Source organism: Dromaius novaehollandiae, chromosome 15 (assembly GCF_036370855.1).
Source record: "Dromaius novaehollandiae isolate bDroNov1 chromosome 15, bDroNov1.hap1, whole genome shotgun sequence".
NCBI classification, from domain to species: Eukaryota; Metazoa; Chordata; class Aves; order Casuariiformes; family Dromaiidae; genus Dromaius; species Dromaius novaehollandiae.
In genome coordinates this window covers 3,588,177-3,604,179 of record NC_088112.1, presented here as the reverse complement: position 1 = coordinate 3,604,179, position 16,003 = coordinate 3,588,177, and the positions used below count along the sequence as shown (strand labels likewise).

General features: G+C 52.9%; 1 protein-coding gene across 2 annotated transcripts in view; it reads right to left on the bottom strand.

Moving 5' to 3' along the window:
- Positions 1 to 14,030, bottom strand: part of ETF1 (eukaryotic translation termination factor 1) — a 28,577-nt gene extending 14,547 nt beyond the window's left edge. For both annotated transcript variants that reach the window (XM_064520813.1, XM_064520815.1), the window contains exons 1-2: positions 13,878 to 14,030; positions 13,665 to 13,791 (exon numbers count right to left, since the gene is read on the bottom strand). In XM_064520813.1, coding sequence (XP_064376883.1) covers positions 13,665 to 13,750 — 86 coding nt within the window. In that variant the 5' untranslated portion in view covers positions 13,751 to 13,791; positions 13,878 to 14,030. The remainder of the gene's footprint in view (positions 1 to 13,664; positions 13,792 to 13,877) is intronic.
- Between the last annotated feature and the right edge of the window lie 1,973 nt (positions 14,031 to 16,003).

Genomic DNA, 16,003 nt, shown 5'->3' with positions numbered 1-16,003 from the left:
CCATCGTTCCCAGCAGGCTCCTTTGAGTAAGAGGCTGATCAGAATGAAAGCAGCTCTTCCTGACTTTTCGGAAAGTAGCACTCTTGAGGTAAGCTCACACGGCTCATCCCCTTCTCCGAAAGGGGAGATTCTCAGGCTTCCCGGGGATCAGAAAGCTCTGCAGGCCATGCTGCTTGCGAAAGATGATCTGCCGCAGGAACTAAGGGCATTCCCACCAACGCGGCAGGTGGGAGATGGGACAGCCATGCCCCTTGGGCACTGCATGGCTCTCCTGCTAGGAAGGGATTTCATACCAGCTCTCCTCCACTGAAGGTACCAAATTGGGAAAGAACAGATGGCAAGACAGAGTAGTGTGGTGGGAACAGCAACGAGGAAGGCCAGTTGCACCCTCACTAGAGCAACAGTCCTTCAGCAAGAAAGCACTTGTCCTAAAAGTGCCTTTTGTTTTCAAATGCAAGCCATCCTTAAAAATCTTTGAGTTGCCCCCATCCCGTTCTTTATGTTGCACTGCCCCAAAACCACCGGCCAGACGGAGAGGCGTTAGCAGAGCTGCTGGCTAAAGAGCAGTTCTATTCACTGGGAGCTGGCTGGATTATGCCAAACCACACCTTGGAGAGCACTGTAACTTGCAATTATTTATACTGCACACAGCATCTTATCTAGAAGGCAGTCACGTGCGTCAGTCAGATCACCGTTCCTTAGCAACGCGACAGCACCCTACTCAAAGTAACAGAGTGGACTCCCCAAACCCTTGTGATCCACTACGGCAACACAAATGAAAAAGGATCTCCAAGTGGGAGAGAATATAGGTATTATGTAATTCTCAAACTACAGTGCAACGCAGCATAAAATTGCACTTTGTCCAACCCTTCAGTGAATTCCAGCCTGGTTACACATCCAGAAGCACCTTCCATTACCGCCATCAAGTGCATTTTCTGGACGTGACACACTTCAGTCACTATTTACTCAGCTATTTCGGGCACTAGCAGATTCCTGCAGAATCCAATAAAACAGCAGGCACGCAGTTTGTCACCGGAGCACCGCGCAGCGCAGCACGCCGCAGGAGCCTGGCGCACAGGAGTCAGCTCGCCTGCTCACCCGGGGGCCCGGGCACCACCGAGGGGGGGGCGGGGGGGGCAACCCCTGCCAGCATGCTGCCGCCACCTGCCAGGGAGGATTAATGCACCCAGAAGGGCTCATGAGGAAGCCAGCTAATTGAAGGTAACATGTAGCACCCACTGCTCTTTACTCATCTCTCTCTCCCTTAAATTAGCACACTTTCAGCATCTGATCGCTAAATTAGATCACGTCCCAGACAGGCCGAGACCAACGCGACACCAGCTCCAGCGAATGTGCGTGCAAACGAGTAAGATGGCTGCAGACAACCTGCAGATGTCATGCAGCACTAAGACCTTGTTAGCCCACCTCAGCAGAGCGGTCTTCCCCTCTCAGAGCAAGCTTGCACCTATACATGGTTTTGTTAGTTTTTTTGGTTAGGTTTTTTCCAAACCTGTGGTTGCCTCTGTTAGACTCACCTCAGTGAGCCAAAGTGCAAAGACGGTTTCCAAGAAAGCTGCAGTTCAAAAAAAAAAGCACAGAGGAAAAAACCTGATGTACTCGGCATATCAATGTAATCTCTAGGATTCCTGTCTGTCTCTGTAGCCACTGTGCCTGAACAAGAGACAGGTATTTCTGCAAATCCCCTGCCTCCTCCTCTGCAGCTGCTCGATCAGCTGTGCACTATGTTCTAGATTACAGTTACTCCGGGAATGATGCACAGGAAATCACGCTGACTGCAGACCTCCAGAAAGGAGCCTTTCCAAACAGCAGACTCCTAAAACAAACAAGCTCGACTGTGCATGAAGTGCATGGGACACTCACTGCCCGGCCAGCCCTTGCCAACTATGAATCCCACAGCAAGCTCGCTGCCAGACAAAACTTCATTATGAAATTGTTAGAGTGCACAATTAAGTAACCAATCTCGATTGAAGGAAGTGCTCAGAGTGCTCACACTGGCATCTCAGGATCAAACAGGCGATGAGCTGGATCCTCCCGGTATCTTCCCCAGTGCTCCTCTAGGAAGGATAGATCTGAAGCAGTTCAGATTATATCCATTCAGCAGGCTTCTTATTTTAAGGAGGCAGCAATGCTAAGAGGTTCTCCCCTAGTTTTAATACACCCAAGACAAATTACACTAGATCAGCTGGAAGCTAATGCTTTCAGACTAAACTGAGCCAGGAAGTTTTAAGCAGCTAGAGACAGTTGCTGTCCCTATTCTGGGCTAGGGAGTGTCTGCACGGCAGCCAAATAGCTGCCATTGTAATGTAAGTACGTGCATCAGGATCTCAAATGCTCCGAAATGTTTGCTCAGTAAGAAATGGGCACCCCAGGCCACAGAACAGCACAAGATGTGCCACTGCACAAGGAGCTGAAGGACAAAGCAGTTAAAAGCATCCAGGGCACCTGTCTGCATACTGCAAAGAAACAAGGGGGCAACTGCATGCCGACCCCAGAAAGGCAGAAACACTAAACTTACTGGGTACTGTGGTTACTAACCACACTGCACCAGCCCTGCCAGTAATTGGCAATTAGCTCAGATGTAGCATGGCCAGGAAGATACCAACATTAGATCTCCAGGCCAGAACAGCAGAGAAGATGAGGGCTCTGAATCCTCTCCTAAACCACTACAGGGGGGCTCCAACCCTACTCCTCCAAACTGCCACAAAGAGCTCTTTGGAGGAAGCAGGAGGAAAGAAGCAAGCACATCTTGTTCTCCCAAGGCAGCAAGTTCCTTAGAAAACTTAGGTTTGTGGGTAGGACAGTCTTCTGTTCTATTATTAAAACATCAGCATTACTACACTTTGAATTTCAGACAAGCGTACCACGAAAACAGCGTTCCAAGTTGCAGAGAGGCCTAATGGCAAATGTGAACAACTTATCACAGTGAGTGGCAGCACATGCAGCGTTGAATCATTTGTAATCAAGCCTGGAAAAGCTGAAGGGAAAATTGAGCAAGTCCAGCCAATATTCCTTATAAGCAGGTACTAGGGCATCCTAACAGCTTGTTTTTCCCTGTAAAAATCTTCCTGCACTTCCTAATAGGTAACATCCTCCAAGGTCTCACTGTGCCTTACAACAGCTGTGGTATTTAAGACCAAGAGCAAGTACATTTTGGGATCTCTTCAGAAGCACTTAAGTCAGTTCAATTCCTGTGCTGAGTCTCAGTCCACATTTGGCACCAGGAGTGGTGGCTTACTGTGCTTGCATTTTATGGTTCAGCATGAAGAAACCACCACAACAGAAGGCAAGTGCACAAGGCAAGCAGTGTATTACATTTGAAATAAGCTGCCAACTATACCCCATGGATGGTTTTTTGTTACAGCTGGCAGTGGAGCCTCCTGTTCTGGGTGGCCATCTTGATCTACAAGGATTTGACTTCTGTGCTTTTGCTGGTCAGAAGAAACAGCTGAGCAGGTTCTTGCACCTTCAGCTTTCAGCTGAAACTAGAAACTGGCTTAGACATTTTCCAAAAGACTCCCACCATCTTACACAGCATATTATTAAACGGCTACCTGAAAGACTGCACACCACATGAAGTACCAAACGCAGCAAGAACCGACCGTAGCTACCCTCAACTTGGCAGAGTTGCTTGGCAGACGAGAGCAGTCCCAACTAGAAGTCCGAGGAGGAGCAGTCACTCAACCTGCCTCACGGAATTCGGGATATGTGCTGGCAAGGGAGAGCATTAATTCAACAAACATACTATATAAATAGCAGTTTCTGGCCTACACTGTGGTATCAGGGGAGACTTGACAAACAGCAGCAGAGCAGTAGTTCTACAATGAAACATTTTATTCTAATAGCACTGTGTAATATGGAGATATATAGGCAAGGAAGGTCAGTCACTCTCTACAACTCAAGACTAGCTTGTCTTTATGGGGCACTAGTTTCACAAGCTTAAGCTCCTTGCTTCCCAGTGCTGCCTGGAACCAAGGGCAGCACGAGGCCTGTATCTGGCTGCAAGAGACTGGCAAGAGTGCAGAGCAAACAGCTTTCAGATAATCTGATCTTAATCACAGAGCACAGCTAGGAAGCTTTCTATGAAATAACTGTTGCCACATACTGCTTCAAGCAGTGTCACCTTCCCAAGGTACCAGCCTTGCTCTCCATCCAAGAGGACTGCAGCTTACTGGGCAGTAACCACACATACTGAGGAGCCCAAGCTACCTAGACAGCCACGGCTACCAAATCTGCGTGATGGACAGACCAGTTTAATCACTGACATGTCCATGGCCAGCTGCAAGGTGGATGCCTGCAATATCCATGCAATTCAAAGCAAAACTTCACCAAACACACACCATGTACCCAAGAGAAAAGCACTACTTCTGAGCAAATATCCACACAGTCCTGCAGGCATGCGATACTTCAGGGAAGGACTAAGTTGAGAGCACAATCCCACACAAGCAGCGATGTAAAGGAAAAGTATTTGAGGTTTTTTGATCCTGATATCTGAGCAGAGATGAACTGCTGTAAAAAGAAAAAAGAAAAACAAAGTCCTTTGGTACAGGCAAGTGTAAAATTGCCAGTATGGGTTCTCTTACTAGCTATGCCACTAGACATTCCCTACTCATATAAGCTTTGTATGCGACAGCACTGACATTGCCATAGGAAGTTTCTACACAAAGGCTCTTACAGCTCATGAATTTTGGCTGAAAAGTACAGAGACTGGTCACAGATACGCCCTCTAATGACTTCATGTCACTTATTAAGACAAAGTCTTCATCAAATAGGAAGTGGCTCCAGTTCGCTAATGCCAAATCTAGAGAGATGACTGCAAAGGCAAGAGTTATACAACATTTCCTGGAAAACCTGTAAGCTGGTTAAATAAGACCAGAGAAACATAGGAGTCTAGCACCCCTTCAGTGCTCCACAGGCAACGTCATCTGGAAGCCTACCCAAAGGCTGCATTGCCTGCGTTTGAGAAAGGGGTTTGAATGTTCCAACACAAACATAACCAACACACCTCAACCGAATTGCTTCTTGAGGAGCAACAGCTTGATGTGGTCTCCCCATCAAAAATAGATGAAATCCCACTCCCTCTTCAGATGTTGGGCTCAAATCACAGCTTGAGCAGATGACAAGTGCTGGATGGATACCTACACAGAGCCCATAACACCAGTTAGCTGACAACGGGACCTACCACTGAAGCTCCTTTGAAGTTTAGTGCAAGTTGAGGGGCAAACCATGTTGTTAGTAATACTTTTTTTTGCATCAGCAAGAACCTCACAACCACTGTCTCAGACATTCTGCATTTTATCACACCACACATCACAGTTCTGGATAAGCTACTAAAAGGCAGCCACAGAGACATTTGTACAGAGTGTTTGTCAAAAGCTTCCAGGTCATGCAAATAAAGATATGAAGATGTGGAAGAGATCAGTTCCCGAGCAAAAGTAAGGAGGGGACAATCTCTCTGTATCTAGTGCCACCCGAGAAACACAGAGAAAGCACATGAAGGGAGAGGACTGCAGTGTCAGGAGACCAAGTCATTCTTTCCTCAAGAGTATTTTCCAGCATAAGCATTAATTGAAAGAAAGTGAACCCCTGAGTCTGAGAAACCCTCCAGATAGTTAATTGCCCAGTCAATCTTTGAATGCCACCTCTACCTGGAGAGACGGAAATCACATAAGCTGCACAGCACAAGGCCATGCAGCTATCACTGCCATGGCCCACGCGACGCCAAGCCCTCATGCCGTAGCTCTGTCCCAGGGCTCTAGATAGGAATCTTCTCTCATTTGCCAGAGGATACAGCATTACAGGAAGATATACACAAGACACTGTAGCCAGCAACAACTCAAATACAGACACTAAGACTGTCCTGAAGAGATATCCTGCCCTCTAACCCAAACCCACTGACCTTCTCAAAGAGGAAACAAGTAGGAGCCCCCAGATGCCAAGCAAGCTTACCAAGCACAAGCTAAGAAGCTAATCACCAGCCAGATCCCACCCTGGAAAAGAGAAAGTGACCCTGCTCTTCCTAAACGCGCTCCCTGCTTCGGCAGGGAGGAAAAGCCTCCCACAGGGAGGCAGCAGATGGCTGCTCCAGCAAAGCAGCAGAGGCAAGACGGGCTAGCGGCTCACCAAGGGTCAGGCAAGGTAGTGCTTTCCCCCCAAGCAGCTGCTGGGCTGCTGCCAGTACCTGACTCCAGAGCTCAGCATGCATCGCTCCTCAGGGACAGGGAGGGGGTGAAAGGAGAATCAGGTCACAGACCTCTTCCTCCACGTAGCAGGGAATTTGGCCAGGTATCACTGGTCTCAAGGCTGCACTGGTAGCAGGTAACAGTGAGCCCTTTCCCACTGGTCCAGCACACATTACCTTCAGAGCTTAACACAAGCAGCACAGACACTTGCTGCTCTTAGCTCCTCTGCGAGACACTAGAGACTCCAAGCTCCAGCCAGGGCCAGCTCCTACACTGTGGCCGATGCTCAGACAACAGTCAGTGCCCAATCCCAAATCTGTTCTGCAGCTCCAGGAGGAGATCCTGACTTCATCCTGAAGTGCTGAAGTGCATTGAATCGGCATGAGTGGATACTGCACAGCCCACAGGGAAGGTGAATCAATGCCACTTTGAAATCCTTGGATCAAAGGCAACACATCACAAAAAATAATTGCATAGGCATGCTTTGAATAGACCTTACTGGCTGCATCTGACCTAATGCAGAAAGCCCGTATGCCCAATTACTGGTAAGTGGAACAGACATTTCTGCACTTCAGACATTTGTGACTCACTGGCAGCCTTGGTTTTGCCACAGCTCCCCTGCTCTCCCTCCTCCCTCTCCAATTATTAATGCTCCAAGTTTAAAAAGACTTGTTGCATTATGCTAATGGGCCAGTTGGGTACAAGATGTACACTGAGGGACTGAAACACCAAATCCAGATTTGCTTGTTAAGATGTTAATGCCTCAGAGGTACATAGAAATAGAGAGCTAATGGGGGGAAAAAATATCCAATTGCCACAAAGCCAAAAACGTCCATCCTCTTTTGAGGTGCTCGTTCCCATCTTCTACCATGTTGCTCGTCTTCAGCAGACAGGGTCTCATTCATTAGCTCTATGTGAATGATGATCTGTGTATGAATCATGCTGTTCAGTAATGATTCACAGTTGTAAAAGAGGATATCAGGCGACAGAGCTACCAAAGGCTATAAACACTTACTAGAACTCTTTCCTGACACATAACAGCTCTCCCAGATCAGGTCATTTTTTGCCACTTGCTAGCGTGTACTCTCAAAACAGCACTTCTTAATTGTTACTATAATTCAAAAGGAACAGGTAGAGCAAGCAGATGAGAAAGCAGAGGAAGTGTTTTACAACAATCACAAACAGGCATCCAGCAAGGTGTCAGCAACCCTCTCGATATGCTTCCCAGCTCCAGCTGCCTTCTGCCCAGGACAGGGAATGGGCAGCTTTCTCAGACCACCGACCCTCGATCCATTCGGCTCCACGACACTGCAGAAAGGTAAGCTGTCAGAGATGCTGCATTAGTTCTGTGGGGTCTGATCAGTCCCACTCGCACGATGGGCATATCCAGCTTCCAAACCCAGTATTATGGAGACTGGCAGCCTGAAGAAACTTGAACAGTCAAGGCAGGAAAACAGAGCATAAGCAGCTGGAGTACATCCTGCCTGATTACCTGCCACAGAGCCCTCAGGTTTGACTTTTGCCCTGGGCAATTTCTACCCTGGCCTCCTTTTCCTTCTCCTCACACTATCAAAAGCAGAAGGCAGTACTATTGTTACAGCCTTTATTTGTGTAACAGAAGCACTGCCCTTCTTCAGAAGCTCTCCTGAAGACAACTGGCCTGAGAAAGCACTACTTTGAGGAAGGAATTTAGCTAAGAACTTAAATCATAACTTTGTCCCCAAACACTCCACGCTTCAGTGATGGATCATAAAGCCAAGGCCGAAAACTCATGGCCAATTAAAAGAAATTCTATATTCCACCCCATGGATACTACTCTTTTGGTCTCACATTCCCCATGAGAACACAAGCCCCAGGACTGGCCCAGCCCAGATGCCAGCAGAGGAAAAGCCTTTCAGCAAAGGTAGATCCACTGGAGACTGGCCTGCACCATGCAGCAAACCGCTGTGTAGGGATCCTCAAGGCCATCCCATGACTGGCGATAACATGACGAATCAGCACTGCAACCTAGTTAACATAGCAAAAGTTGGGAACCCAAGTAGTACCTTGCCACAACACTGCCCTTCACAGATGGACCAGCTCACCCAGACCTGGTTCAAAGTCTCCATCATACTCCACATCCTAAGATAAAGCTTCAGCTCTGCAGAAATAAATCCTGTATCAAGGATCATACTGTTTCCCAGAACCCAGATCTGAGCTACAGCCACAGAGACAGATGCACCCTGATGAAGGCAGGGAAAGAAGTGTGCTGCAACTCTGGGAGCAGGTAAGGGAGCCTCTGAACCAACATGTCTCTGGCAGCGCGGCCAGAAATCAGTCATAGCAACAAAAGACCACACCAAATCCTCCCCCTCATGCATGAGCCCACTTAAAGACAAGACAGTCATACTGGTACTTGCCTAGACATGGTAGGATTATTACACTCATTTATGGTACTCCACACCACCACATACTGTGCAGTAATACATGCTACTGTTAGAATTGACTATTCCAACATATTCAACTATTCAGCAGCTATTCCAGCACAGTTACAACTGCAGTGCAATGGAGCTGCACAATACTTGCTATTGGCAGAACTAGCCATCTACAGTCAAGTGCAGCAGATGCTACCATGAGTAAATGAATATTTCCACTGCCTAATTCAGGAGAAAAGCGAAGCTCTTTGATGAAGAGCTTTGATGAAGTTTTCCAGCACCTTGTTCAAAAGAAATCAGGAACAAGGCAAAAATCTGCAAAAGGACATTACTTGCAACTGATCCCTGTTATTCCCCAAATGGATCACAGCAGTATTGCTGACAGCTAGGGCTGCCACAGCATTCACAGCTCCAGCAATAACTCACAAGTGGGTGGGCTCGTGGGTCACTTCCAGAAAGGCCCACCATGCTAACAGCACAACAGACCAAGTCTATCTTGTTCTCCAGAGCCAGCAGGTTATCCAAAATAACAGGTCTCAACCTTGCCAGCCTGCCTGCTCATGAAAGCAGCACCATCCCAGGACACCCCAGAACAAGGTGCAGAGGTGTCAGGCCTGCGACCTACCCCTACCTGAGTAGGTCCCAATCCCTGTCACACAAGGCTGGGAAGCAGCAGCAGTCTGAGGCCAATTCCAGAACCGGGCCATTCCACAGGAACCAGCGAGGTGCCAGACGGACTGAAGCAAACCCCAGCTGCAACTGCAGCTTTCTGCAGCACATGCTGAGCCAATTACTTATGTATAAGCTACAGGTCAGCTTCCCTGCACTCGAGCTCAACTAGTACGTTCCCTTCTACAGGAGTTTGCAGAATCCACCTCCTAGCAAGAGACTGCATTGCTTTGCTTCCCTACGGCTCTGGAAGCATCGCGCCTTCCCCTTTTCCTCCCCTTTCTCCACTCTCCCACCTTGATTCACTTCTTCCAGTTGCAACCAGAGTAAGTTACTTGTTCAAAGCTAGTTTCTGAATTTGCTCACAAGCATGCATATGCCTCATTTCTCCCCACCTTCCCTCTAATGTATGTATTTGGGAAACATATCATTTTCATGCTCAATTTCTACCCATCTTGTTCATCAGGCTTAACTGTGCTTGCAGACAGAGCCTTCAAAGACACTTTTCACCTTTCTCCTCTGCCTCCCCTTTCCCTGTTTCAGCAAAATAAAATAGCTAACAGAAGTCATTGCTCTGAAGAGAATTCTGCTCCTTTAAGTTCAAGGTTGGAGAGGGAGCTCAAGGGAGCAGGCTCCTGAAGGTTTTGCCATTAAAATACAGCCCCACACCTGGCATCAGCTGTGCTCTTACTCCAGGTCAGAAAGCCAGTCTTCCCAGCAGAGGTGTTAGCAAACCATTTCTGAGCAGAACGGCCTGCAGGAAGAAAGCCTCTGTTTTTAAGACTCTTAGAAATTTTCCAAACATGATTCAGATGCCTCATCTTAGGCCTAAGCCAGCAAGCCGGCTGCTAGTTGTTGCTGCTGCTTGATATTGCCAAGCATTTACAGCTTAGATTAGCAGAAAAACTGACCGTAGCCCTGCTAACTATTCAGGACTGCAAAGACCAGAGGAACAAAGAGTAATTGTCAGTTTAATAGTGATACTGGAAAACTGCACGAAGCAACAGCACAAAAGCCCTGAGACAGGGTAACGAAGAACACAGTGGCAAACACCACTTTACTCTTGCAGAGACATGGCTGCGGCTACTGGGGGGCACAGTCTCTTTCACAGAGACTCAGTTTTACCCAAGCTAATTTTGGATCAATCAGAAAGCTGAATGCCTTTGTAGGGCAGAAGTGCAGGTGCTTGATGAGAAGCTGAGCCTTCCTCGCTACCAGAGGACAGGGCTACAGTTCTCACAAGGGCATAAGTTCCTCATCACCAGCCTTTTACTCTCACCTACTTCTGGCTAGAAGGGTGAATTGCCTGTATCACAGAGCTCAGCCCCCACCTGCTCCCACTCGCACAATATCCTGGCTCCAGCTACTCCTCCTTCCCTTAGCACCAAATCAGAAAGATCAACTCATTAACTTCAAACAGCATCAGACAGTTCGCAACTCAACTTTGGAAGAGCTAGGAGATAACAGATACTTCTGTTTTAGGCCGTAAGATAGAGACAGCAGCTCCTTCCACTCCCTGCCAGCAGGGGTGGGGCAGGTTTGGTGTTTTTCTTCAATGATTTGTTATTGTTTTCATTCGCCAGGTTCTTGCTAACCAGAGATCAGCTCCCTAAGCAGGGCTTGAAAAATAACATAGGACACTTTCACTAGGACGTTACCTTAAAATTCAAGAAGCAGCCTTACCCTCACTGGCCTCTAGCTGATCAGCTTCCAGTAAATCCAAAGCCTAATCTTTTCCCTTGCTTTTTGGGCCAAACATTGCCATTTACTTCATCTATCTCAGACGTGATAAAAGCATCTCCTTGCTCTTGTATTTGCTTAACATTTTGATAACACTCTGCAGATTTCATTGAGATTTTACAGAAATGGCTAGATAACAGCAAAGGCACCCCACCTGTCACATGCGAATTGGATGTCTAGTTCCAGCTCCCTCTATTTCCCATCCCTTTGATCCACTGCAGGAACAACCAGCACATGAAACTGGGACACTGCTGCTGGGTCACTATTAGGAGCACATGAGCAAGGGAAGGTGGAGGCACCAAGAAGTCCTGTCCCTCCGCATCGCCCTACTTAAAGGCTTTGCCCCCTTATCCACCCCAGAACAGGTCTTCCGACTTCACAGGAAGGGGAAGTGACTCTCCCAAAGGCAGGAAAAGCCTGTTTCACTGGCTCACACCTCTTGTGTGCTAGGGAGCCTGATACCGCTGGTAGCAAGAGTTGCAGCATCTCTTCCCCTTACAGGGCCCAAACAGACTAGAATAATTTTGGCTCAGTCTCCCTGCAAGCACCACGTGCATTTACACATCATCAGTACAGCCGTGTTTACAGCAGAGTTTGCTAGCGTTAGCTACCTTTGTCAGGCGGTTGTTTTATTAGCCAATAGACAAATATTAATTTAAGAAACAGCAGTATACATCTAGGAGAAATGCTTGATGCAGAGGCCTCACCTAAACCTCCTATATGCATTTTATTTCACTTACAGTGTCTTTATCATGAACTAGAAGTGTGCCAGGGGACATGGATTGGGAAAAGAGGGGAGAAGCCTGGGCTGTGGCCCCAGCATGCTGTCAAAAAAAAAAAAAAAAAAAGATGACCACGGGTTCTACTGCAAACAGCCACCCCTTCCGGCCTGACTTTCCAAGAGCTCCTGAATGTCACTTTTAATCTTTGCAATATTCATCTATTCCAAACAGGAACAAAATAAGAGCTGCCATTGAAGCTAAACATGCTTATGCTACCACATTTTGAATCAGGGAGAGCCGAAATGCTAGCTATACATTTCCCAAGCACAGCCAAGCCTTTCTCAGTACTGCTGCAGGAAGCAACAGCCCTCTTCAACACATGCCTGTAGCCCCCCCAAGCCACCCTGCCCTTTCACCTTCATAGCAGAAGTCATCCACACACTCCTGTGCTTCTTTGGACCTCCCCACCAGCAGCAGTTAACACTGTGTGAAGGCACAGCTGCCCGACCAGCTGAAGCAGTCAAAGTCCACTCTGGGGCAACACAATCCCAACCCCGCAGTCCCTCTCGCACACCCCCATCCCTTCCACTAACAGCTACATCACAAAAAACCCTGAGAAACCCAGCTTGGGTTCTTCCCCCGCCTCTTCTGCCCAGGTTCGTTTTCAGCCGGACCTTGGCCTGCCCTCCCCACGAGGATGAACGCCGGCACTCAGGAAAGAACAAGACGGCCCTTTTGGCTGAAGTGAGCTATCCAAACGTAACCTGTCCTTTGGGCAGCCGCAGCAAGGTGCCAGCAGCACTCCAGCTAGCTGGACGAAGACTCGTTCGGATGAACCTAGGTGAACTGTAGCCACAAGCCACTGAAGAGTCACCCCTGATTTTTATTTTGTTGTACTCCAAGACAAACACTACAGCTCCAAGACCTACAGCTTTTGCAACAACTCAAGCCTGGGTGGCTTCCTGATCTGTGCAACAACATGCTGCCTAGCTACCCACAGAAAATGGCACCTAGGTCACCTTTGGCATGGAGCAGGCTTCAGAAGTATCCAACAGTTTTTACTCTGATGAAAAGAGATCACAGAAGTACAACAACAATACATATGAGATTAGAGACTTCAAATTTAACACTGTTTGAGTTCTGGAAGAGTTTACTTTTGGAGAAACAGAGCTAAGCCCTTTCTGTGGGAGGTGAAGGGGTGACAGAGAGAACACAGTAAGTGTCAGTAAGACAGGTAATAAAGCAGCTGCTAGATAAGGCCGTGCCTCCCTGCTCTCACCCCTCCCTGCACTCCAGCCAGCTGGCCTCCCGGGTGCAGCCTGACCAGCACGGGGCGGCCAGGAGCCTTCTCCTCCAGCCGGAATCCGCCGGGCCCAGGTGCCAGCTGGCACCGGACGCCCGGGCCACGGCGCTCGCAGCTCCGCGCCCAGCCGGGCCAGGCCGCGACACGGCGCTCCGCAGCCCCCGGGGCCGCGGCCGGGCTCGGGAGGACGCGCACCTGTGACAGCCGGGCACGGAGCCCGCCGCTGCCCGGAGAAGCGGCCGCTGGCCGAGCGCGCCGCGCGGCCGGGCCTGCCCTGCCCTGCCCTGCCCGCCGCGGAGGAAGGCCTCCACCGCTCCCCTCGGCAGGGGGGCCGCGCTTCCTCCCCGCGGCCGAGCCTCTCCCGGGGGCCCCGCGCCCCGGCCGCCTCGCGCCCCGGCTCCCGCCGCCGGCCGGACCCCGCGCGACCGCGGGGACAAAAGAGCCCCGGGGCCCGGGCAGGGGCCGCAGCGGGGCCGCGCTCCGCCCCCCCGGCGGGCCCCGCCGCCCGCCCCGGCCCGGCCGCAGCCCCCGCCCCGCGCCGCCGCGGCTCCCCCCCGCCGCGCGGCCCCGGCCCGGCCGCTCCGCCCCCCGCCGCCGCGCCGGGCCCGCCGCTCACCCGCGGGCCGCCTCCAGGCTCTTGATGAGCTTCTTGATCTTCCAGATCTCCACGTTGCGGTCGGCAGCGCTGGGATCGTCCGCCATCTTCTCCCTCCGCCTCCTCCTGCTGCTGCGGCTGCTGCTGCCTGCGGCGGGCCGGCCGGCACAGAGCACAGCGGTTAGACCCCGGCCGCGCCGCCGCCCCGCCGCCCCCGCCGCGCCGCGCCCTCACCTCAGGCCCGCTCCCCCCGGCGGCGGCGGCGCGGCGCTGGCGGCGGCGCTGACGTCGGACACCGGCTCCTCGCGCTCCCCCTCTCCGCGCTGCATGTGTTGCAATCGGCTCACATGGGGCCTGTGACATCACTTCCGGGGGACCGGGGCGGGGGCGGGGGGGGCGCGCGCCCGCCCCGCCCGCGCGGGAGCGCCGCGCCGCGCCATAGGCCGCCCGCCCGCAGGCCGCCGCCCCCCGCGCGCGCCGCCATTGGCCGGCGTCCGCGCGGGGCAGCGTGGGGCGGGTAGTCCCCGGCCCGCCCCGGCCGCGGCGGCGGGCGCTCGGCGGGGCGGGAGGGGCCGCGAGCTCTCGCGAGACCTCGCGAGCTCGGCGGCGGCGCCGCGTCAGGCCGCGGCGGGCTCTTAAAGGGGCCCCGCGCGCCTCGGCGGGGCGGTGCTGAGTGAGGCCGGCGCGGCCTGGCGGCGCCGCGGTCCCCGCCGGGCCCTGCCCCCGGCGCCGGGGCCTGGCACCCCGCGGCCGGGCCTCCTTCTCCCCGGCCCCGGGGCACCTCCGCCCCCGCGGCCCGGGGCAGCCGCGCCCGGGCTGTGCCGCCCTCGGGGCCGCCTGGGTGCTGCTGCCGTGCGGCCGTCGGGGCCCCTTGTGCCCCCCCCATCGGCTCGGTGCCACGTGTGTCGCCCCCGGCTGTGTCACCCGCTGGGCTGCCTCTGCCGCCTGCAGGCCGTGTCCACCCCGGGACCCCTGCGTCGCCCCGGGCTGTGCCCCCCTGTGCTCGGTCACCCACCGGCCCCCTGCCCAGCCCCGCCGGATCAGCCTCTGGCCCCGCGGTGGGGTGGCCCCGAGGGACACCGGCCTGCGGCACGGCGGCTCCACGCGGTTCCCTTGCCTGTCTCCCCCCCCCCCGCCGGAGACGCCGCCTTTCCGGCTGGCCCGCGCGGCGCCCTGGGCCGGGCAGTCCGGGGGGCGGCAGCGAGGGGCAGCTAGAGACCGGGCTCGGGGTCCCCCCGGCCAGGGCAGCGCCCAGCACGCGTCTGGCCCAGCATGCTTGCTGAGGCCTGGCACGCTTGTGACATGCTGGCGTGGGCCTGGCACACTTGCTGAGGCCTGGCACACTTGTGACACGCTGGTCGGCTCCACCCCACCAAGGCCTGGCCTGCTTGTGACCTGCTGGCGTGGGCCTGGCCCGCTTGCTGAGGTCTGGCACGCTTGTGACACACATGTTGGCGGGCTCCGCTGCATGTGTCACAATGCGCCCAGGGCCAAAGCAACAGCTGGGGTGACACAACCTGCTCAGTCCTCAGCCGCTCCCTTTGAGGCAGGCGGGGAGGCTGAAGAACCACGCGTTTTTGGCGGTGGGGTGCAGCAGAGCAAAGCCCCTCCGAAGCCCTTTGGGCGCCTCGGGCACAGCCAGGTTGCCTCTGCGGAGTCCACGGGCACCCTCAGCTTGCAGCTGCCCGGATCCTGCCCCAGCTGTGCCTGGTGCTGAGCCAGCAGCTGGATTTTCCTGTCGCCAGCATCCCATCAGGGGAGGTGCCGCAGATATCCGAAGCGCCTGACCGCATGTAGTGCCCTGTTTCTGTTCTGGGGGTGAGCAAGTCTCATCTTCAAACCTCACAGGTATTTTTTCCGTGTGCATGTGGTCCCATACAGCCCTTTATAATCTCCTCAAAACAGTAAGAAGGGGGATTATACGTAGCTTGAGAGATTATTCGCTGAGGTAGAAGCGCGTGCGTCCGAGGCTGCAGGGAAGGGTGCACGCGGATGGGCCGGCAAACAACAGCTTGGCTTGTGTTGTCCTGGGACTGCTGTTATCCCAACTCCGTGTAGCGACTCTGCTCCAAAAAGTGCCCAGGGAGCATTGCGGTTGCCCTCTCCCACGCGGTCCCGAGCTGACGCACAGCGTAGCGAGCGTGCCGCAAGCCGGCAGACCCGGGCGCCGAGCAGCGCCTTGCTCTGCGGCAGCGAGGGGGAAAGCCGGGAGCAGCGACGGGGCAGAGCTGCTGAATGAAGGGAACTTCCCCGCTACAACGCAGCTCTGCTTGGAGAAGCACCTGAAAAAGCAGCAGCGCCTTCACGGCACCCCGACAGCCGCTGTCTCAGGGAGAAAGGGGAGAGACCCTTCACTTTCC